The sequence below is a fragment of the Scleropages formosus genome, chromosome 21 (genome assembly GCF_900964775.1).
Source record: "Scleropages formosus chromosome 21, fSclFor1.1, whole genome shotgun sequence".
In the NCBI taxonomy this organism is placed as follows: domain Eukaryota; kingdom Metazoa; phylum Chordata; class Actinopteri; order Osteoglossiformes; family Osteoglossidae; genus Scleropages; species Scleropages formosus.
The window spans coordinates 24,062,188-24,086,286 of record NC_041826.1 but is presented as its reverse complement, the minus strand read 5'-3'; the positions used below and the strand labels follow the sequence as shown (position 1 = coordinate 24,086,286).

At 46.8% G+C, this 24,099-nt stretch overlaps 2 protein-coding genes across 3 annotated transcripts; both read left to right on the top strand.

Moving 5' to 3' along the window:
• Positions 1–590: 590 nt before the first annotated feature.
• gp1bb (glycoprotein Ib platelet subunit beta) lies at positions 591–3,116 on the top strand. Its single transcript, XM_018728696.1, has 2 exons — positions 591–926; positions 2,099–3,116. Exons 1-2 carry the CDS (start codon positions 696–698, stop codon positions 2,744–2,746), a joined length of 879 nt encoding a protein of 292 aa, XP_018584212.1. The 5' UTR covers positions 591–695; the 3' UTR covers positions 2,747–3,116.
• A 1,978-nt stretch (positions 3,117–5,094) lies between these two features.
• Positions 5,095–23,702, top strand: dhx37 (DEAH (Asp-Glu-Ala-His) box polypeptide 37). Of its 2 annotated transcripts, none has more exons than XM_018728707.2 (28): positions 5,095–5,303; positions 5,621–5,739; positions 6,576–6,745; positions 7,367–7,479; positions 8,035–8,380; positions 9,839–9,987; positions 10,339–10,431; positions 10,762–10,858; positions 10,953–11,066; positions 12,802–12,903; positions 13,006–13,120; positions 13,646–13,744; positions 14,421–14,488; positions 14,748–14,886; positions 14,994–15,070; positions 15,821–16,053; positions 16,184–16,295; positions 16,935–17,041; positions 17,666–17,854; positions 17,947–18,071; positions 19,269–19,385; positions 20,464–20,636; positions 20,783–20,897; positions 21,375–21,512; positions 22,069–22,163; positions 22,310–22,383; positions 23,039–23,136; positions 23,308–23,702. In XM_018728707.2, exons 2-28 carry the CDS (start codon positions 5,640–5,642, stop codon positions 23,382–23,384), a joined length of 3,435 nt encoding a protein of 1,144 aa, XP_018584223.2. In that variant the 5' UTR covers positions 5,095–5,303; positions 5,621–5,639; the 3' UTR covers positions 23,385–23,702. The 2 variants fall into 2 exon arrangements, with proteins under 2 accessions (XP_018584223.2, XP_018584224.2); XM_018728708.2 differs by having other exon boundaries at positions 5,095–5,307.
• The last annotated feature ends 397 nt before the right edge of the window (positions 23,703–24,099 follow it).

Below are 24,099 nucleotides of genomic sequence, written 5' to 3'. Positions count from 1 at the left end.
TTCATTGGACACTTTTTTACATGCGGTCGTGCTCCGAGCAGAGCCACACGCTCATAGTCATACGCTCGGTCGACTTCTACTTGCACACGTAAAAATCTAAACGAGTCTTAAAGCGTTTACTGTTTTTTATTCCCTCTAAGAAAGAAGACAATTCTTGTGTCCTCTCACTGTGCGTGTGTGTGCGTGGGTGTGTTTCAGGGGAAGGTGGTGTGTCTACATGCTTCTCGGTGTACACGAGCTCTGGTAATGATCTACGTGACCTGCTTCAAGTAGTGCTAGTGCTCTGCCGGCGTGAAACTCTTGCACATTTAATGGCGACTTAATTAAAAGCGGTTTGTACACAAAGTGGTCTGAGTGTCGTTCATCTGACCGACCGGGCCGTTCGTTCGCTCTCTGGACTGGTGTCACTAGATGGGGCGCTACGCAAGCCAGTGTGTGGCTCGCAGCCACGTCCCACGTCCTTACTGGTGCAGTCCCACATTGTCAGTATTAATGGCAGGTACTCTGCGTGTGTGTGTGTGTCTGTGTGTGTGTGCGCGCGCACACGTGCGCACATTCTACTGATTTCCCTTCTAAGACATCCCATCACGGCATGGCGTAAGTGGTCAGCAGGCCTTATCGGAGCAGTCTTGGCCCTGAGGGCTGGGAGCGCCAGCACCGTGCCCCATTATCACCCCCCGCTGTTTGCGGACAATATGTTTTCACCGCAGGGGCCCATGACTGACAGCGCGGTGACAAGGAGCGTGAGCTCGGTGCACTTCCTGTTTCCTGCTGCCTGTCACAGGGGCCTTTATCAGTGGCGCCCAGTTGGGACTTGCCCTCGACGCCAGTCCCTCCATGCGACACGGAACGCGGTCCCAAAGCGCAGTCCCAGCTACGACACCCGCTTGCAAGCACACAGAGTAAGCGCCGATCGCTTTACCACGGTATGTTTCTCGTCTTCGCGGTTCCTGCTATAATTAGCATTATTACGTCCATCGATCGATAGGGATTATCATTACTGGTGTTGCGCAATAGCAGCCTTTGTACCGTCTTTTTCGTAAGTCACGTCTGTGTGCTGCACCAATTTCTACAGCCGAACTTGTTCAAAAGCCACTTTTTCGGGGCACGGCAGGACCCCTTCGGTCCACTGTCTTAGGCGCTGTGTCCCTTCTCTCGCGCACTAACCGTCTTCTGCTCTTACTGTTGAGTTTGTCCTGAATGTGGTGACCTTTTCTGTGCTTCTTTATTATTTAGAAATTTCTTAGTTCCAGGAACATAGCAACAAGTCGTTTTTAAGAGGGTGAAAAATCGTTAGCAGTGTTACTCAGAGCAGTTTTACACGTACTGGGGCATTTTACACATAGCAAACACTTTAAAATAGGAGCAGGTAGCCTACTGAGAATTTGCAAGATTATGGAAAACGGTGAGGGTTCCTGTACGAATCGGTTTAGACAACAAAAAAACTCACATGTTTTTTCTTTAATTTAAGCTTTTAGTTTTTCTGAGTTTTAGAAGTCCAAAAAAAGACCAAAAGCCATGGTATTAAGACGCACCCTCTGTCCACTCTGAATGTGAACAGACAGCTCTTGACATGCATTTCTCTGCCTTAATTTCCCATACCTGAAGACAACAAATTACCGAGATTAAAGGTAAACAAGGTCTTCGGTATCTCTCTCACACACGCTGAACCGCTTGTCCTATACGGGGTCGCGGGGAACCAGAACCTAACCCGGCAACACAGGGCGTAAGGCCGGAGGGGGAGGGGACGCACCCAGGACAGGACGCCAGTCCGTCACAAGGCACCCCAAGCGGGACTCGAACCCCAGACCCACCGGAAAGCAGGACCCGGTCCAACCCACTGCGCCACCGCGCCCCCTCTTTGGTATCAAACAAAAAAACAAAAACATTTTCAAGCATCACATCTATATCTGTCAACACTGTGAGCAGGAAACTGAATTCATACTCTCTATTAATGAGTAAGAACTGAATTTAATTCAATGACCATAACATACCTCATAGACTTTGCTGCTTTCGAAGCAGTTTCCAGCTCTTGGTCTTGCGCGACTTCCTACTAATTAACTCACTCCTTACTCCTCCTCACTCACTCCTTCTACAGTCAGAATATTTACCGAAGATGCGCCACACCTGGCTGTGTGTGAGCCAGCTGCTCTGCGTGCTGCTACCCCTGCTGGGGGGCGAGAGTTGCCCCGCTCGCTGTACCTGCCGCAGGGGGCGGATCGACTGCAGCGGCCGTATGCTGAGCGGCGACGGTCTGCCTGCTACCTTTCCCCGGGACGCCACCGAAATCCAGCTTCACGACAACCAGCTGAGCTCCCTGCCCAACGGCCTGCTGGACGGGCTGCCCGCTCTGCGCACCGTCACCCTGCACGGCAACCCGTGGGTGTGTGACTGCGGCCTGCTCTACCTGCGCAGCTGGCTGCTGAAGCAGGAGGACCGCAGCCTTTACCGCAACATCACCTGCAGCTCCCCCCCAGGCCTACAGGGAAGGTTGGTCATGTACCTGGTGGAGGAGGAGGTGCTCCAGTCCTGCCGCTACTGGTACTGCAACCTGGCTCTGGCCTCGCAGGTCAGCCTCATGGTCTTCATCGTCATGCAGGCCATCCTGCTGCTCTTCCTCATCCTCTTCCTACGGCGCTTCGAAAAGCTCTCGCAGGAGGCCCGGCACACAGCTGAGGAGAGCTTAACGGGGAGGGAGACGGGAAGTGACAACGAGTTTGTGCCCCTGAAAGAGAGAACTGAGTAAACTGGGTGGGGGGGTCAAGGTGCAAGGCAGGGCACGCCTGGACAGGTACAGCATATTATGAATGCCTCTGATTCGAAAGCCGAACTGGTTTGGCCTCGCGGGACGTCGGAAGAACGCTGCAGCCTTGCTGAGGTGCGGATGCTCCCCACACATGTTGTTCCACCAGAAGCTTTGGATTTTTACTGCTCTGCCCATGAGGTGAAATGAGCACTTGACAGGAAAACACAACAATCGCTATCAAATACATTCATGTACTTAATACACAGTCTCAGTGACTATTGAGAATATTATATTTCATGCTTTAATTTTTCGTAATGGTAAAAAATTAATATAATAATATACGTATAATACACACACACGTTTTCCGAACCGCTTGTCCCATACGGGGTCGCGGGGAACCGGAGCCCACCCGGCAACACAAGGCGTAAGGGCGGAGGGGGAGAGGACACACCCAGGACGGGACGCCGGTCCGTCGCAAGGCACCCCAAGCGGGACTCGAACCCCAGACCCACCGGACAGCAGGACCCGGTCCAACCCACTGCACCCCCATATATGTATGCTACTACTGTGTTATTTCGCAGTATGTCTGCAAAATGAATTCATGTAGATGTTTGTAACTCATATTTGCACTATGGCCAACAGCCACTTACACTCATTGTCAGTAACAATGTACTCAATAAATATCATTTTATTAGGTTTTACTTACCTTGTTTTTCTGACCACAAACAACATGTTTTCAGCAGGTTATTTCCCTGATTAATATGGTATTTAATGTGTCCACTTCAGTTCCGATTTTCCAACCAGTTTTCTTCATTTGCTACATGTGCTTCTGATACTTTTTGTGCAATAAAGATACGTGGGGTCTTGACTGACTGTGCGTTTGATTTATTACGTTACGTTGTTGTGTTGAGAAAGCAGTGGCACTCAGTGGTTATCCTCCAGACTGAGGTTCGTCAAGTTTCATGGTACCGGAGCAGCGGACACTGCACCGTTCATGGCCAACGCCTCGCAATATGAGTGATCCTGGTTTCAGTCCCACCTCGTGTTCTCGAACTCCTCATCCAAGCGCTCAACCTACTCCACCGAGCTTCTCCAGAGGGCTCGCCCTAATCCGTCGTGCAAGCTTTCCTGGAGAAACGTCAACGTCCTTCCTGGATACAGAAAGCTCAGGGATGAGGTGGACATCTGCAATGGGTGGAAAGGGGACGGGGGCTGTGGCTACACAAATACGGACGTTTTCGGGTTCGTCCGTCCTGACCCCGTGGTGCCGGACGGGTTTTCTCAGCTTTCTCGGCGTGGGCCAAGCGAAGGGCTACTTGTTCCTTCAGGGAGAGTCTCTGCATCACCATCTGCGCTTGAGATGAAGACCTGCATAGACAGGAAGAACCCAAGGGCAGCGTAGGCCCTGGCCACCGTAGCTTTGGGGAAAGGACCACCGCTGCTCCAGGTGTCCCCAGCACAACTTACCCTATACTACGGTATGCTACGGTACGCTATGCTACGCAATGCTACGCAATGCTAGGCTATGGGATGCTGGGAGGAACGTGGCCTACCGTTGTTGAGTTGGCGACACGTACGGTAAAGGGCTCGTTAGCTGTGGGCGCCCAGTCCCGGTGGGTCGTATTCACCGGCTACCTTGTTTGTGCCCAGAGGAAGGGGGCCGAGACACTTGTGGTCATGTGAACAAAGGACAGGACTTTTTTTGGAGGCGACCAGGAGGAGGAAGAAGAGATATGGGAGGGAGGCCGGGTTGGTAAATAGTGTTGCGCTGGGGGGCGGTTTTAACACCCACCCCTCAAAAGGAACAAGAAAACTACCTCCCCCCCTTAAGGTTACAGTTATATCATGTGTTTTAATAATTTTTGAGTGTATGTAGAATTTTAATACGTCCTATGTTGTATTTTGATGTTCTTTTTTCTTAAACTGTTTTTAATAGTCTGCAGTAATTCGTTTTCCATAAACCTGTAATTAGATTTTTTCTTAAAGTGATTAAACTTGATATGTCTCACAGTTGTACGAATGACGGGTAGTTACACACTACACTTGTTTGTTACTGTCAACAATTATTAATTCAATTGTCTGTTGCTTCAGTCTCTTACTACAGTATGTTTGTCTCCCTTTTTTCTGCTAATGTACTGAACACATTGTATTTTCTATGAGATGTACGTCGCTTTGGAGAAAAGCGTCTGCTAAATGAATACATGTAAATGTAAATGTAAATAAATGTACACATCTCGTCTCTTAGATTCTTCTTTCGCTGGAATGCGCTTCCAGGCGGCTGCTGTGTGTCGGAACCTTGTTTGCGATTTGAGTTTCACCGACGGAGCCGTTTGCCTGTAGGACACGTGTCCCCCGCGCGCACGTGTGTTTCCTCCGCTCCGTTAGCGCGCTGCCGCTCAGCTCCTGTTCGCTCTTCTCTTGTCATTAAAGTTTGTGCGAGTCGCTCTTTAGATCCGAGTTTTCATGTCCGTTTGCGCCCTTCGGGTTTCGAGACTTTATATTCGTTTCCGCTCTGAATTGTGACGTGTATTTGGCTGCAGTGAGTGATTTGACTTGTGTAAGTAAGTAGTCGTGACGTGTGCAGCAGTTCTCTTTTGCTCGTTACACAACAAGTCAATTGTTATTAACTTACAAAGGATTATAAGTTGTTCTATGACAGTGATACAGGTGGGGGCGTACTCACTGTGTCTGTAACTGTCCCAGTCTATTAGAGTCATTATGTCCAGTTATTGTTTGTGTGTAATGAAAATCATCATGATGATCATGTCGTACTGATTATTTAAGTCATGTTTTGGTCCCCAGTCGACGTGTCACCTGTTTACACCCATGGTGTGTGTGTGTGTGTGTGTGTGTGTGTGTGTGTGTGTGAGATAGTAGTGCATGTGTGGTGAGGATGGGCAGGCTGAGGAAGAGACACAACTGGAAGGGACGGCAGCAGAACAGTTCTCAGCCAGCAGGAGGAGGGAGCAGTGATGTGGTCGTGGAGGTCCAGGGTGAGGAGGCACTTCCTCTCTCTCTCTCTCTCTCTCTCTCTCTCTCTCTCACACACCATATACATTTCCTTTCCACAGTTTACATATACATAACACGCAACAATATAATTTACTTATTTTGTGGCACTTATCTCCAGAGTGATGTACAGCTGAGTAACCAGAAGTGCATTTCACAACAGACAAAGGCTTATAGACACACAGGTGTGTGTGTGTGTGTGTGTGTGTGTGTGTGTGTTGAAGCTCAGTTAGTGTGTCCAGTTCTTTTTTGAGACTGATCTTGAATGATGAGAGGGATTCAGCACCTCTGAGGAACAGAGGGAGCTCATTCCACCACACTGGACCAAAGATTGGGAACCTTTAAGTTTTTGATGTTGGACCTCTTACCTCTTGTGCAAGTGGAGGAGTGTAGCAGTCTGGTGGGGGTGCAGTGAGTGATCAGCTCTTGTAGATACTGCGGAATACATCCGTTGATGGTTTTGTAGGCCGTAACCTGAATGTTGAATTTGATACGGTGGCTATAGGAAGCCAATAGAGAGAGACGGGGCGGGGGGGGGGCACATGGAAACACCACCTATAATTGCGTTGTATTGCACAGCAGTACAATGACAATTAAGTCTTCAGTTCACTTTTGGTGGTCAAACACAACTAACTCTTCTTTTAGAAAAAGACATTGTCACCAGAAGGATCTAAAAAGATCTAAAACTGGAAGTAAATTTTCAGATACTTTTAGCTCCACCCAGTGCTGAGAAGTTGTTACACCTCAGGATGTGAATGAACTTTGGACCTGCTGTCTGTGTCCACTTTGGTGTGCAATTGTGTGATACTCTGTTGTTCAGATGCAGGCACGCTGAAGGGTGTGGATGAGAGCAACGCACTGGTTCTTCCTGCTACGAAAGCCACCAAGATGAAGGCTGTGGAAAAACAGGTCCCGAAAAAGCAGCCGCTGACAAAGAAACAGAAGAAACAGCTGCAGAAGGTGCTGGAGCTCAAGCAGAAAAAAGCACAGGTAACATTGTTTGTGTAAGACTGCAGTACTTTGAGTTCTGTCCCATCAGGCCAAGGTTTATACGCACCTTTTCTACCACCCTCAGCACTCAGACAGTTGATCCTGTGATTTATTCGGTTTTAAGTCAATCAAACCAGAAGTAGTCCAAGGGGTTGGGGGGGGGTGAATACTTTATAATTGTGTTTTTTTTTTTTTTTTTTTTTACACTGCATTAGTTTAGGGTAACTGTCTTGGTCAAGGGTGCTACAGCGGGAGGTGGAATTCGAACCTTCAGTCCTTTGAGTACAAGGCAGCGGCTCTAAGTTTCGCACCTCCTGCTGTCTCTTTAAGTAACAATTTGATGAAGTTTGATACTGTAAAAATGAAGAGTTTTCTTTGGATTTTTCATCTCTCTGAAGGCTGGGTAAATTACAGACAGCCCCCATCAGATATACAAATTATGAAGAGACAGATTTTTTTCTTCCCTTTATTCCTGAGATGAGTTGTAAAGTTCTTCTGGCAATTTAAAACCAGATACAAGTGTGAAAATCAGATTTCTTCCCAGAAATGTTCTTCTGCCCATTCTGCGCTTGTTCTTTTTCAGCTGATGTGTTTATGTCAGTCTCCCCCTGTTTTTTCTAGCGTGCCGACATCCTGGACAAGTTGGCGGGGGTCCAGCTGCCAGAGAGTGAGATGAAGCTGCTTTACACCACATCCAAGCTGGGCACTGGAACCAAACTGTTCCAGAAGAAGCAGTAAGTGCTGGGATTAATTAAAACTGCACAAATTGTATTTTCTATGAGATGTGTGTCGCTTTGGAGAAAAGCATCTGTTAAATGAATAAATGTAAATGTAAAATGCACTAATGAAGTCTCATGGAAGTCTTTGAGATGTCTGTCTTAACACTTGTTGTGAGCTGTAAACACTGGACGTGGGTTATGCTGAATTAAGGCAGTCCCACACTCCTGCACTGTTTGGGCGAGTTTTCCTGCCAACTAAGGACTGAGTGTGGAAATTCAGGTTGCCTTTTGGTCTGGAACAAATTTCGGTCTGGAAAATAAGCAAAGAAAATGCAATTAAGATAAATTGATAAATGGAAAAATGCATCTTAGAGAATACGTGGCTAGAATGTTCACAACCCAAGCACCCAGTGTAATTTCATCAAGTTTAGAGACCTGAGCCACCCAAGTATAAACTGCGGAGTCTGCTGGGTTTATAAACGGCGTGTAAAGGAAACATCTAATGACTGATTGTCGATGCATCAGTTCGCTTTCTTTCTCTCCAGCTTGTTTTTGCTCTGTGTTGTTCAGACATTTAGACGCTGTGGAGGACGTGGCATTGGCCGAGGGGAAGTTCAGCAGCCTGACTGGAGCTAAGAGGAAAAGGAAGGATGAAGAACAGGAAGAGGAGGAGGAGGAGGAGGAGGAAAAGGAAGAGGACACAAACAATACAACAGACTCCTCATCAGAGGATGATGATGAGGAAGAGGAAGGTGACCCTGTGGAAGCTGCTGATGTCCGCAGTGCAGAGGAGGAAAAGGCAGTGGAGGCAGTCCAAGACAAGGCCCCTGAGAAGATGCTCACGAAGGAGCTATGTAACAAAAGGAAGCCTCAGCCAGCTGTCTTCATACCTGTGGACAGGCTGCCAGAGATCCAGGTGAGTGAGTGTGCTCACAAATGTATCTAAAGAGGAGCTTGGATTAACTTTGACATGTCACTATGCACAGGTGTGTGGCACAAATTAAATATGCATCTGGCAGATTCAAGTGTCACGTAAAGCAGCCCAGTCCCCCGGCACACGAAAGCATTGATATACAATGTCACCATTGAAGTAGGGACATAATGATAAATACACATAAGGCAACACTGGCCAGTGATCTTGCAGTGCTAACTTACATTGTTAGTCACAATGAAAATTACTTTACAGGTATTCGGTTCACTTGTTTCTCGTGTTACGACCATCTGAGTTATGAAAGTTGCAAGGATAAGAACATTTACCATTTTTTATTTTTAATTGTATTCTGTTCATTATCAACCCTGACCAGGACATTTACATTTATTCATTTAACTGATGCTTTTCTGGAAGGTTCCTGACAATATTAAGGTACTTACAGTTATGTACCCCTTTATACTATGTTACTGGAGCAATTCAGGGTAAGTACAGTACCTTGCTCAAGGGTCCTACAGCTGGAGGTGGCGATTGAACCTGCAACCTTTGTGTCCAAAGGTAGCAGCTCGAACCACTACGCTACCAGTTGTCCTGCTGGACAAGTGGTTACCTGGGAGTTTTTGTTCCTTTCCTACATCGCCAGTAGCATACTTATAGCTCTATAAAAGCATTATATTATGATATTCAGTAGTCGACTGTCTTCTTTGTTTCTTTATATGATGTATGTTTTTCTTGCCTTATCCCTGTGTTAAAGTGCCCTGTGTCACTGCGTGAGAAGAGCGCTCTATAAAAATAAATTAAATTGAATTCAATTAGTTCTTTTCTGGGGGGCGCGGTGGCGCAGTGGGTTGGACCAGGTCCTGCTCTCCAGTGGGTCTGGGGTTCGAGTCCCGCTCGGGGTGCCTTGCGACGGACTGGCGTCCTGTCCTGGGTGTGTCCCCTCCCCGTCCGACCTTACGCCCTGTATTGCTGGGTAGGCTCCGGTTCCCCGCAACCCCGTATGGGACAAGCGGTTCCGAAAATCTGTGTGTGTGTGTAGTTCTTTTCCAAAATATTTTGGTTTCGGAATGAAAATGGCCTGTAGTTCTGCTTGCGGCCTTTAGTTGGCAGCAAAACGCAGTAAGGTAGAATAGAAACTCATCTGGTGCTCTGGGGGCAGCTTCTCAGACCAATGTCATTCAGTGTCTTATTTTTTATTGTGGTGACAGACATTCACAGAAACTTCCCAGCAAATAAAGAGAAGTATATGTATGCGTGCTCGCAGAGCTTTTTTCAATTGCATGTGTTTGTCGTGGAAAATACAATTGAAAAATGGGGGTCAAATCATTGTAAATGTTAACTTAAATGCTCATAACATGAGGATGTGGTGTATTGTGTTTATAACTTCTTTAAGGCAGTTAATATGCTATAAATGTGTGAGCAGCACCCTGGTGTCTTGTGTCGCAGGCAGCTCGGCTGAAGCTCCCAGTGCTGGGAGAGGAGCAGGTGATCATGGAGGCGGTGAGGGAGAATATGTGTGTGGTGCTGTGTGGAGAGACCGGCAGCGGGAAGACCACACAGATCCCCCAGTTCCTGTATGAGGCTGGATACGCCAGGTGAGACGAGCCCTCTGTGACCAGCAGTCTGTTTGCTCTGTTTATGCACTGTTCAGATTTCAAATAGTTCAAAACGGTGTCTGTTTCATTTAGTACATTAACCAGACATTTTTTTTTTAATTCTGGCAAATATATAAATAAAAACATTGTGATGCACAATATATTTCCAGTCCAGTCATTCTGGTATTCAGTCACTTGAGGTTTGGTCATACACACCCGAATTGTGCTGTTAATCTTGTCTAGTGTAACAGTGTGCACTTAAACCAGTTCAGAGCCTATTTTGTGTTCGTAAATCTTTCCCTTATGCCTGAAACAAACTAACACCCTCTCCTTCTCCCTCATCCCTTGAAGTGGAGATGGTATAATTGGCATAACGGAACCCAGACGAGTGGCAGCAGTCAGCATGTCCCAGAGAGTCGCCATGGAGATGAACATGTCCACACGGTATTTGTTTGTCTGTCCATCCATTTATTTATTTTTCTTTGTTTATGTGTCACCCATCTATGTATGTATCCATTAACTTTTTGATTGGAGTCTTTCTTCATGGCTACTGACAACAACTGATTGTTCAAGCCAAAATGATGCCTTTGGCGTTGCGTGATGACCATTAACTGATGACCGCTAATGGTTTCCAAATGAAACATTGTGGTTCTTTTTCAGCTTGTTATCCCTACTGGTCTTTAGCTGACTGTTAATGACAGTGCTGCAGTTGTTAAACAGGTCCTTCTCAGACCCTGTTCCCCCAGCAACTCATGTTTTACTGTCTCTTTCCAGGGTAGTGTCTTATCAGATCCGATATGAAGGCAATGTAACCAGTGACACCAAAATTAAGTTCATGACTGACGGTGTGCTGCTCAAGGAGATTCAGAAGGTAGTGCCCTGTCCCTGTTCTGTCTGCTTTCGTGGAGCTTTTGGAGGAGTCATGTTCTGCCCGCACCTGATTCTGCTGCTGTTGGTCTCCCTAGGACTTCCTGCTGCAGAAGTACAGAGTGATCATCATCGACGAAGCACATGAGCGCAGCGTCTACACCGACATTTTGATCGGTTTGCTATCCCGGATCGTACCACTGCGTAACAAGGTGGGGACCTCATAGTTACACAGCTTAACACCTCATCAGAGTGATCTGTTTTAATGGCTGCGATGCAGAAGAAATCTTTTAACTTCAGAAACTTTCGTTATTAGTCTGTCGGATGCAGTAACTGTGACGTACGCTGGGTCCTCAAGTCCCACAACTCAACTAGGACCAGAAGTCTGTATGCAACATCACAATCAGTAATATCTTCATAACAGAGATGCCCTTCAATTTATTTACAGGTTCAGTCCGCTTAAAACCTGTGATAAAGCTATAATGAATTAAAAATTTGCTGTATAACTTTATTCCATACCATACCATCTTCCTCCGCTATCCGGTGCCGGGTCGCGGGGACAGCAGTCCGAGCAGAGTCCTCCAGACTTCCCTCTCCCCCACACACCTCCTCCAGTTCCCCTGGAGAAACCCCAAGGTGTTCCCAGGCCAGCCGGGAGACATAGTCTCTCCAACGTGTCCTGGGTCTGCCCCGAGGCCTCCTCCCAGTGGGACAAGCCCGGAACACCTCACTAGGGAGGCGTCCAGGAGGTATCCGGAACAGATGCCCGAGCCACCTCAACCGGCTCCTCTCGATGCGGAGGAGCAGCGGCTCTGCTCCGAGCTCCTCTCGGGTGACTGAGCTCCTCACCCTATCCCTAAGGGTGCGCCCAGCCACTCTGCGGAAGAAACTCATTTCTGCCACTTGTATCCGCGATCTCATTCTTTCGGTCGTGATCCAGAGTTCATGACCATAGGTGAGGGTAGGAACGTAGATCGACCGGTAAATTGAGAGCTTCGCCTTACGACTCAGCTCCCTCTTCACCACAACACACCGGTACAATGACCGCATTACTGCGGATGCTGCACCGATCCGTCCGTCAACCTGCCGCTCCATTTTTCCCTCACTCGTGAACAAGACCCTGAGATACTTAAACTCCTCCACTTGAGGGAGCGGCTCCCCCCTAACCCGGAGGGGGCAATCCACCTTTTTCCGACTGAGAACCATGTCATAACTTTATTCCATTTTCATTAAACGCTCATGTTACACAAGGTCACTGTTTCAGAGCCTAACTTTTATTCAGTTGAATGTGCATCATTTGTCAGCATCGCACGACTTTCACCGTACTTTTTTATCTATAATTTAGGTAAAACTCAAATAATAGATGTACCTTGATTTATTTGCCTGTTAGTTTGTGTAAAAGTCTTGGATATAGATATCAATTTATTCTTTGAGGCTTTTTATCATTTTTGTTAATTTGGAGTTGCGTTAAAACCAGTATGACTGAAAATAAACTCACTTAAGGCTAACGGTTGAACAACTTATGCCATAAGTATATGTAGTGTTGCTCATCTTCTTGTTGATCACGGAACACCAGATGTGAGCTGTAAACACTGTTGAAGGGAAATTAATTAATCTGGTCTCAAGCTCCTACTTTAATAGGTAGACAGAAATGCAGGTGAGGTTTGCTGTGAAAAATAGGCATGTGTAAAAAATAAAATTAACATTTTTCAGTGAATATATTTCCAATCTTTAGAAATTTTTAACCCAGTTTATTTATGGAGGTTTTTTTGACCTGCTCTGTTGTTCAGCCCCCTGTTCCAGTTTGTTGAGAAGAGTGCTATATGGAAGAAAATTTAATTTTGAATAGATGCCATGAGTATTAATATGAAGAAGCCATGTGAGTGTTGGCCTGTTCTGGACAGTATTCAGAGAATTATTTAAAATGGCTCTGTGTGCCCTCTGCAGAAAGGCCGTCCCATGAAGCTGCTGATCATGTCAGCTACGCTTCGTGTTGAGGACTTCACGGAAAACAAGAAGCTGTTTCCACGCCCGCTACCGGTTATCAAGGTGAGCTGCGCTGTCCTACTGTGTCCTCTCCCTTCGTCCTCTTGCTGTACCTTGTTGTAGGTCTTTGATGCAGCGCATCAATGTGTGTTCCTTTGCCTGCAGGTGGATGCTCGCCAGTTCCCGGTTACTGTCCACTTCAACAGGCGCACGCCTACAGATGATTATGTCGGCGAGGCCTTCCGGAAGATCTGCAAGATCCATCGTATGCTACCACCCGGTGAGCAACAGAGGTCTGTCCCATATTTTAGGGGCCGTCCACTGGGAAGAGGGCACTGGCATGAAGGCTTGGATTCATCCTGTGGCCTGGACTCTTACCTATCTTACCGATCGCACTTGTCCACATTGGACAGGAAGGATCATTTTTATGTATTTAAATTTATATTCTAATAAATTCTTATGGTTCATATGATACAATTCAAGAAAATGAGGGAGGTTAGCTCATGATGTAGCTGGAATGGAACCTTGTTGTAAGTGGAGGACCACCTGTGTTTATCTAGCTTTTATTGATTGTGACCTACAGGTAAAAGTGACTTTGGATTTATGAACAAATTGAGTTATGAATGGACTCGTGGTCCCTTTTGTGTTTGTAAGTTGAGTAGCCTATATATTTATGTATGTACAGTATCTTTTCTGTGCTGCTGGGAAGTCTTTGGAGTGGCATGAAGCCACATTTGTCTCTTGCCAGCTGCCCAATTTTCAAATAACAGGTTGTTGTTATTCCATCTGCATGTCCCTGGGACAGGTGGGATTCTGGTCTTTCTCACAGGCCAAGCCGAGGTCCACTCTATGTGCAGGAGGCTTAGGAGGGCCTTTCCCTTCCGGTCAAACCGCACGGGATTGGGTGAGTCCTTTCCATATGTGTCTGATTTAAAGGCCTGAACTGCAGGAGGGGGGTCCCTGATTTATCTGAATCTGAATCACTTCTGTATTTATAAATTAAATATTAGCCCCTTTGCCCTGTTCCCCAGCATCAACCTGTCACATCTCCAAAGTGACTTCCAGTGAACACTATGTAGTGTTATCAGTCCATACCTTTTTCACCAGGGTGACTTACACTGCTGTACACTACTTACAATGAGTCACTCATCCATACATCAGTGAAACACACTTTATCGCTCACATATTATGGGTAATTTAGAGTCACCAGTCCACCTGAACAACAGGAGGAAACCAGAGCACCCAGAGAAAATCCACACAGACACGAGGAGAACATGCAAACTTCACGCAGACTGAGCAGGGATCGGGCCCTTGTCCTCTCACACCACTCAGGTGCTGTGAGACAGCAGTCCTAGTCACTGTGCCGCCCAGTAGTAGTAGCAGAGACTGTGTTACTACGTGACTGGACTAGAAGGCTGCCAGTTTAAATCAGAGCCAGGAAGATACTGTTGTACCTTTGAGTTTGAGCTTAACCTCAGTTCATCTTTCTGACTTGACGAAAAGTCAAAGTTCTCCACATTGCCAGAGATACATGTGCCTTGAGGACAGTGATGTGATGTGATTTGCCATGTGCTCACCAGAAAGTGACCCAAAGGACACTGAAGAGGAAAGAAAGTGGTTCAAGAAGGCGAAACAGAAAAAGATGTTGGTACGTAATGTATTCTGCCTTCAAGCTGTTTTACATTTGCCTTTATTCATTTAGCTCATGCTTTTCTCCACACTTACAATTAGTCATTTATACAACTTGGTAATTTTTACTCTATTAATGCAGGGTAAGTACCTTGCACAAGGATATTACTGCAGGAGCCAGACTGTGGCCCTTTACACCCTTCCTGTTCACCACCAAGTCCATTTGGAGACTTGACCGCTTGTGTCACACATGTGCTGTTATCCTTTCCTTCTCCCAGTCGCTGCCCCGTATCAATCTGGACAACTACTCCACCCTGCCGGTGGACGAGGGAGATGAAGACCGGCAGGCCGGCATCGGCGATGAGGAGGATGGCTCTGACCTGGACCTGGAGCTGGGGGACGACCCTGGAGACGAAGGTCTCGTGACATGTCTGGGCTGTGACTGAGACTTTTGACGCGAGCAACGCTGTCCTGCTCATTTGCTCGATCCCGAGCCCACGTGCCCTGTGCTTCTCTTGTTTCAGAGGAGAAGTGTGATCCCATGCTCCCGCTCTATGTGCTTCCTCTGTACTCCCTCCTGGCCCCAGAGCAACAGGGCAAGGTAGGGGTGACCTCCTGACCTCTTCTCATGTGGGCCTCGTGCAGCATTTTTCCACTTGTAATGCATTATATTTCATTGTGGGGGGCGCGGTGGCGCAGTGGGTTGAACCGGGTCCTGCTCTCTGGTGGGTCTGGGGTTCGAGTCCCGCTTGGGGTGCCTTGCGACGGACTGGCGTCCCGTCCCGGGTGTGTCTCCTCCCCCTCCGGCCTTACGCCCTGTGTTGCCGGGTAGGCTCCGGTTCCCTGTGACCCCGTATGGGACAAGCGGGTCTGAAAATGTGTGTGTGTGTGTGTGTGTGTGTGTGTGTGTGTGTGTGTGTGTGTGTGTATTTCATTGTTATATATATTCACAATGTCTTATTTCACTGAGTGTTCTAGTGCACTGGTGTCTCAACTCACGAACACAGCTACAAACCTGAAGTCCTTCGATGGCTCAATTTGTTTGTAACTCCAAAATGTCTTTCACAACTAAGTCACAATTTAATAATCCTGATGTCCCCTTATTTATTTACAGGTTAATCTGTATAAAATTTCACATAAAACAGGTTCCCCTCTGGTGGAGACAGAAATTTTCGAGCATTAAGTGACAAAAATGCCATTAAATATAAACATAATCTGGTAAAAATGTTTGAGTGCTTGAAAATTTATAACTCAAACGTTTGTAACATGAGAAGCCAATATTTGTGTTTAAAGGACTAAGATATGAGTCCTCAAGTTTCAAGGGGGTGAGTGGATTGTTTTGTGTGCACAGGTGTTCCGTCCACCACCCGCTGGAACCCGGCTCTGTGTGGTGGCCACCAATGTGGCAGAGACCTCTCTGACCATACCAGGCATCAAATATGTGGTTGACTGCGGTCGTGTCAAGAAGCGCTTTTACGACCGGGTCACAGGCGTCTCCTCCTTCCGAGTGACATGGACGTCTCAGGCATCAGCCAATCAGAGAGCAGGGCGGGCGGGCAGGACAGAACCAGGACACTGCTACAGGTGAGAAAGAAACGGGGAAAAAAAAAACAAATTTCATTTCTTACATTGGATATTCCCGTGAACAATGTTCATTTGGTTTTCTGTATTTGTGTGTGTGTGTGTGTGTGTGTGTGTGTGTGTGTGGGCGCAGGCTCTATTCCTCTGCAGTATTCTCTGATTTCCAAGAGTTCTCAGAGGCTGAGATCACACGGCGACCTGTGGACGATCTGGTCCTGCAGATGAAAGATCTCAATATCGAGAAGGTGAGGAAGAGACTTGAGAAACGTTACAAAAAAGTACCTGTGACACTCGGTGTTTATGTATTAATTCAGTTTCTAATACAAAAAATCCAACAATAAAGACATAGAAATCCATGAAAAGAATGCTAATGAATTCACGCTCAACAAAAAAGTAGACGCCGTCCGATCGGGCCCATGATCGTTGAGATTATAACAGTTGAAACTAACAAACGAGGTCCGATGGAGGTTGAGAAGAACCACCAACACAAACCAAAGTATGAAGGAAAAGAAGAGCTCATGGTCACTCTGGTCTTGCGCGACCAGGTTTTCAAGGGACGTATTAAATCCCAATTCTATAATTATACGCACACACGCATGCTGTCTGAAACCGCTTGTCCCAAGTGGGGTCACGGCAAACCGGAGCCTAACCTGGAAGCGCAGGGGACACACCCCGGATGGAATGCCAGTCCAACGCAAGGCACGCCAAGCGGGACTTGAACCCCAGACTCACCAGAGAGCGGGACCCGGCCAAACCCACTGTGCCACCGTGCCCCTCCTCTATAATTATATTCTGCTTTAATTCTATGTGTAGCGAGTCTTTTTGCCCACAGTGGTTTGGACTTTTTGGCTGTACTTCAGGAGTCATTCACCTCTCTTTCTCAGGTGGTGAACTTCCCCTTCCCCACACCGCCCTCCATGGAGGCCCTCGTGGCAGCGGAGCATCTGCTGGTGTCACTGGGCGCACTGGAGGAGCCCCCCCGTGTCAGGAGGTGAGAGTTACCTGCGGTCACCTGAGCCGATAACATTTCTTGAGGGAGTATGACAGGTACAGAAATAGGGTAGCATAGTGCTTAGAACCTGCAGGTGGCGTAGTGGTTTGAATCCTAACCTTACACTCAAAGGAACTGGGTTTAAATCCCACCTCATGCTGCTGTATGTTTGATCGAGGTGTTTAAACTAAATTGATGGAGTAGCAACCATTGGAAAAAAAAAAAAAAAAACAGAAAATGCACTCAGTGTAAAAATCCAGGTAAGGCCCTGAGTGCTGAGAACCCCCTGGTCTGTGTGTGCGCATCTGTGGGTAAGTAAAAAGTAAAACAAAGACGGGAGAGCGCACACAGGGTTATCAAAATATTGCCTTCATCAGAGTCTGATTTTAGAGTAAAAGCTCTCCAGCTGTGAAATGGGAAAATCAGTGTAAGTAGCTCAGCATTGTGTGCTGCTTTGCATAAAAGGGTGAGAAGAGTGAGTTAACAAATGATGTGAACTTGTTCAGTGTTCCAGTGTGCCAGAGGGGTTTGAATTTTGTCTGTAATTTTAATGGGGCTTTTGGACAATACGGTGGAGCTGGCACAGTTTGTCCCACTGACACAAGTTTTGTTGCTCTCCCCCAGTGCCAAGGACATGGAGCGGGTGCGACTCAGCTGCCCCATCACCCCTCTGGGTCGGGCCATGGCCGCGTTCCCTGTCGCGCCGCGCTACGCCAAGATGCTGGCCATGGGGAAACAGCAGGGCTGCCTGCCGTACGTCATCACCCTGGTGGCAGCCATGACTGTGCGAGAGATCTTTGAAGAGACGGACAGGTGAGGGTGCCACAGCAGTCACGCATGGTCCATAAAGGTCACGTGTGTGCGCGGAGTGTGCAGTGAGGCATGTGCTCTGCGTTCGCCTGCAGGCCTGCGGCCAGCGAAGAGGAGAACGCTAAGATGGCTCAGAGGAGGGCACGGCTGGGCCAGATGAGGAGACTGTGGGCTGGGCAGGGCGCCTCCCTGCTCCTGGGGGACCTCATGGTCATGCTGGGTAAGGAGGGTTCTACTGATCGATGTATGGAACAAGTGTTTTCTCTGGAAATGCTTCTTACTTATCATCAGTAGTTATATTTTACCCAGTAAAGCAGTAATGAGTGAAGGGCCTTTTCACATTTACCTTTTGAACAAGAGTTATATTTTTAACTTGATAGCAATTATAAGTACATGTGTAAATCTTACATACACTATTTATTAGGTTATTTATTTGTTTAGCTGAGTCTTTTCTTTAAAGCTGCTTACAATGTGAGGTTTGTACACTGAGCAACTTACACCCATTTATCCCTCATGGTAATTGTTGGTTCACGTTAAGTACCTCAGTTAGTGGTCCTACAGCAGGAGGTGGGATTCGAACCTCAGTCTCTCCATTATAAGGGTACTGCTAGAACCACAATGCCACTTGCTGCTCATATGTGACATTTACATTATTACTTTAGAAATATGCCTTTAAACACATAGACAGTAATATTTTGTGATTCAGATAATTACTAATTTGTCTGGCATTTCCAAAATGACTAACCCATTTAAATGTAAATTCAGGGGAAGTTCCTTGCTCCAGGGCACTACAGCAGGACTTGGGCCTGAAGGGCACAGGTTCAAATCCCAAAGGCAGCCGCTCCAACAGCGAAGCCACCTAGTGTCTTGGGGTTGATGAAATATTTATATTTGCTTTTAGTTCAAGTTCAAGTTTTATTTGTCACATACACAACCATATTTAGTACGACATGCAGTGAAATGCTTTTCCAACTGTCCGTAGCACAGACTAATAGTACAAATAAAGCAGAAATTAGAAACCTGCTACAGAAATATTAAGAATATATAATGATGGAAAATAGGATAAAATAAAGTAAGATAAAAAGATACTGGTAAAATAAAAAATATAGTGGTTTAAAAATGTGGAATAACAGAAATATAATGGAAATGTATTAGAAATACTATACAGCAAAATAGAATGTATTCGAGGAGAAAAAATGCAATACCGATGTGGAGTCCAAATGTTAAAGGTTAAATAAAATGCAATATGTGCAATGTTGTGGGGGGGCTGTTCAATATTCGGCTCAGATAGGCTTTGGCTTTATTAACTTTAACCTTTATTTAGCTCACACCTTTCTGCTAGATCACACACAATATTCAGCCCTAACCAGAGCCCTACGCACTGTCGTCCGCTGGGGGCTTCCCAATGTGCCCACAGGTGCTGTGGGTGCGTGCGAGTACGCTGGCTGCACACCCAAGTTCTGCCAGGAGAATGGGCTGCGCTACAAAGCCATGCTGGAGATCCGCCAGCTGCGGGGGCAGCTCACTACCGCAGGTAAGCGCCAGCATTCCTACAGCCTCAGCGCTCATTGCCGTTACAGGAATAGCTGGGTTCAAGTCCTGGGAAAAGCTTTTCCGTCATACCATTGAGGACATCTCCAAATTGCTCCAGTAAAATGTTTTTAATCGTCCGTGTCTTTTAAGTACACACGCCTCAACTTACGAAAACAACTGGGACTGCAAGTGTGTTTGTAATTCTAGTTGTTTGGAACTCCAGAGTCAATTTTGCCACTAAGCCACAGTCATTGGTGATAAATAATAGACATGTCCCTTGACTTATTGACAGGTTGACTTCTATAAACTCATCACACTAAGCTGTACCAAATAAAAATAGTGTGCAGCAGTTCCCCCCTCTTGTCCAGTACAGGTTTGGCAGAATGCGTTCAGGACGAGATGTCGCTCCATGTAACGCTTTTCTCTGTTAACTTCGCAGTAGAATAAAATGAAAGTTCACACTGAAAATAAGAATGCATTGTCCCCACGCCAGGGGGCGCGGTGGCGCAGTGGGTTGGACCGGGTCCTGCTCTCCAGTGGGTCTGGGGTTCGAGTCCCGCTTGGGGTGCCCTGCGATGGACTGGTGTCCCGTCCCGGGTGTGTCCCCTCCCCTTTCAGCCTTACGCCCTGAGTTGCCGGGTTAGGCTCCGGTTCCCCGCGACCCCGCATGGGACAAGCGGTTCAGAAAATGTGTGTGTCCCCACGCCCTGGTATTCAGCGCTGATTGTTGTCTTACTGAGCCCATGACACCATGCAGTGCTCCACCGACACTCAGTGACACCACACAGGAGCTGTAAACACCGAGGGAGGCGGTTGAATGAACTCCTCTTCCGTTTGCGTGCGTTTTACTGCCCACTAATGGGTGTGTGCAGAAACGCACGTTGGTTTTGCTCAACAGCTGATAAACGCGACAGTTGAGAAAATGCAATTAAAAAATAAGCTGGAAGATGTTTCTATCATCAAAAATGTATGACTGTCATATTCGCAAATTGAGGAGTCAGTGCCTGTTGAGCTGGTAGTTTTTAAGAGTGTAGCTCCCGTGTTTGTCCTGTCAACTCTGACTCACCCTCCTCTCATAGTCAATGCTGTGGATCCCGAGGCGAGACTCTACCTGGATGCCAAAATGGCACCCCCTACAGAGAGCCAGGTGCTGTGTCTGCAACAGATAGTGTTGGCAGGCCTGGGAGACCATTTGGCACGCAGGGTGCAGGTCGAGGAGCTCCTGGATCCCAAGTGGCACAATGGCTATAAGGTGAGCGTCCTGCTCTGTGTCCGTCTTCGCCGCTTTGCTCCAAAAGCACGACTCTGAATTTTGTGCCACTTTATTATGGGATTTTTTTTGTTTGTTTTCTCCCTGTGGTGTCTGACCCAACTACCTGCCGCTTCCGCCTTGCCCAGACCCCTCTCCTGGACAGCCCCGTGTTCATCCACCCCAACTCTGTCCTCTTCAAGACTCTGCCTGACTATGTGGTGTACCAGGAGGTCCTGGAGACATCCAAGATGTACATGAGAGGTGATTCTGCAGCTCAGCATCCAGCTCTTCGCACATTTCCTATGTCTGCAAAAGCACCTTGTTTACACTCCTTGCCAGTGGAGCTTTTCATTTTGAACACTCATCAGAGGCAGCATTTAATAGCTGCATTCTTTGGACTAGTGCATCTTTCCCCCTTTGTATGGACATGGGCTTATCTGGACCTCTGTGTAAGGACTCTCTAAGACCCAATGCACAGCTGTGCACACAAGCTGTGATTTTAAGTGAATTTGTGTCACTCTGACAACAGATTACAATGTGTGCCATAAGAAGTGATGGGAACAGCGTATCCAGTGCCTTGAGTCCCTGCCTTATAGATGGATTCTCAGGAATAATCAGGGCTCTGCTGCCAGCGGAAGGTCTGCTTCAGTGAGCAGATGTAAAAAGCAGTGAACACAGTCGTTGCCACATTCTGCACTGGTGCCTCCCTGCTGTAATGGCTCGTTCTCTCTCCTGCAGGGGTGTCTGCTGTCCAGGAGGAGTGGATCCCCCAGATCTTGCCCCGCTACTGCCACTTTGGACCCCCCCTGGAGGATCCGCCCCCCCGTTTCTGCCCCGACAGCGGCAGGGTGAAGTGCCACTGCAAAAGCACTTTCTGTACGTGGATTCGACAAGAGCTGCCCATCTTTGTGAATCTGGGGTTTTGATGAACATGGCAACGACACCAGTGGACTGAGTGGCTCTTCTGCTACTCACTTTTTCTGGAGCACCAGCAGTATCAGACCAAACTCCTTGGCAGCTCAGTTCTGCCCTGTACTTTAGTGAAGTGGCGTCTCGGTGGCATCTCTGCGCTTTTCCTTGTGTTTGCAACATGCTTCTTTCATTAGGATGCTGATTCCCCGACTCTGTTGGTGTTGCGGTCATGTTTTTATTGTTGTTTTTCTAAATCAGTTTGAGCCAAAATCACCCCCCCCTCAACAAAAGTATGCATTTGGATGTCCAACTCAAAAGTTACCTTGAGAAGCAGTGCTCTGTTTTACACTTGTCTGTTCTATTCTTTCTTGGTGTTTTATATTGGTTTATGTCCAAAAGCCCTCATATAGTGGGGGTACACACCTGGAATATATAAGCACCAGGTCTTTTATAATAATGTCGTGAACAAACGTGTGTACAGTGAGACTCGGGAAAACAGACCCTTTGTCGTCTCTTGCAGTCCGCGTGGGGTGGCCACTGCCGGCTGTCGAGAGGGATTATGCAGAAGGCCTCGACCGCTACAAGCTCTTTGCCAAGTTCCTATTGGAAGGACAGGTGTGGAGTGATAGTCATGTCTTTCTCTCTCTCTCTCTCTCTCTCTCTCTCACACACACACACACACACAATGTGTGTCTTGCCAAAACATCACATGTGACCCGAGTGGAACTTTGAGATGAGCTGCCAATTTTTGTGCCTTCTAGGTGTGTCCCAAACTGCGGACCTATACCAGCTGCCTGCTGTCCAGTCCCTCCACAATGCTGAAGACCTGGGCCAAGTGAGAACACTTCCTACATGTGCATCATCCTAGCGTTCAGTTAATATAATTATATGACTATTATGTATTATATTATTATTGATATAATTATTCTCCAGGTAGACCATGTGCTTTCTTCAGGTGATGGCCATTAAGACAGGTTGCAGGTCCGAGTCCCAGAATGAGACCTTTTGTTGAGATGTTCAGCAAACACTGAACTCTACTGTTGAGTGAAGTGTAAAACACCGGTGTAATTTTGTTCAGAAAAATTTTAACAAAGCTGTCCAGGAATATGTGAAAAGAACAGCTTTATTTAAAACCCAAACAGCACAAGGATAATGAAGGACTTTAAACAGACAGCACCCCCTGCCCCCAATTGCTAGTGCAGGGTTTTCTGAAGCAACAAAAGTTCAGAGTTGTTTCTTAAACTTTTTCTAGTTGTTTGATCATTTCTTAAAACTCACCTTCAAATCGTTTTTAAGATGGAGTAAAATCCAGCCCACTATGAACCTGTGTTGGGCGAGTGGTTATTGATAATGAATTAATGAATATACATTCTGTTACCATTGTTTTCATATGATGGGTGGTGGACATTGAAACCCATATGGATACATTAATACCATCTGCACTGTGTTTAACGGGCCTTTCCGACGCTTTGTCTGCTGCCATGTGGTAGATTGCAGCCGCGCACAGAGGCCTTGCTGGGGGCGCTGGTGTCCGAAAAGGCAGACTGTCGCGAGGCCCTCCAGTCAGCGTGGGAGAAGAATAACAAATGTGAGGTTCTCATTGTTAACCAATCAAACTCCAGACTGGTCTGTTGTGCCCAAAAGGTTCAGTCTTGGTCATCAACATTTCAACATACTTTCCGGAGAATTATGTTAGCTAACCTCTCTCTTTGTTGATGGAAGGATCTAGTGTGACGTTTTCTCCTATGTCTCCTTGCAGACCTGTTGTCAGCGTACTGTCAGTGGCTCCCTGAGGCTTTGCACGAGAAGGTAGCCAAGAGCTGGCCACCCATCTGAGCTGAGGACGAACACCGTGCCCATCATCTCTTCTGCAGCATCAGCATCCCTTCTTGGAAATTATACACCTATAGAGACTGTCAGGGGTGCTTGGACTTCTTGCTGGACAGTAATATTTCAGAAAATGTGGGTCAAGGGCTCTGGAGACACTGCATCGAAGACCATGTTTACACTTGTGCGTTTCTGCTCCCTGATCTCCTGAATGAGTGGTTGATCCAAGCTTCAGTCATGTACATCTGGTCTTCAAGAGACTGTGCTTTAAATATTTGTTCATATTTTTTTATAAAAATATAGAATTTTTGTCTCATTCATTTGCCATTATGTCTTCAGCTTGATTAAAAGCCAGTAAGTAGTGGTAAAATTTAAACAGTGTACAATACAGGTTTCCCAGTGTGTAAACTAGGCATTCTTCTACTACATGTACCACTTAAGAGCAAATGAAGTTTGTACTTTAAATTTACATAAACAGGTCTCTACTCACAAGACAAATTTAAATTGAAAAGGGGTGCTTTGGTGAGGGTGCACCTGACTAAGCGAGCAGAACCCCCCATGGGGGGCGTGGCGTCTCCTGTACGTCGCTTGCAAGGAGAACTTATGACAAGTAGAAGGATTTCCTAAATGCCTGGAGAACCTTTTGGAACTTCTTAGTGCTACATGATCACACCTGCGAAAAACTGCAGCCTCTTCCCCCTCTTTTTCGTATGTGGATGCGTTT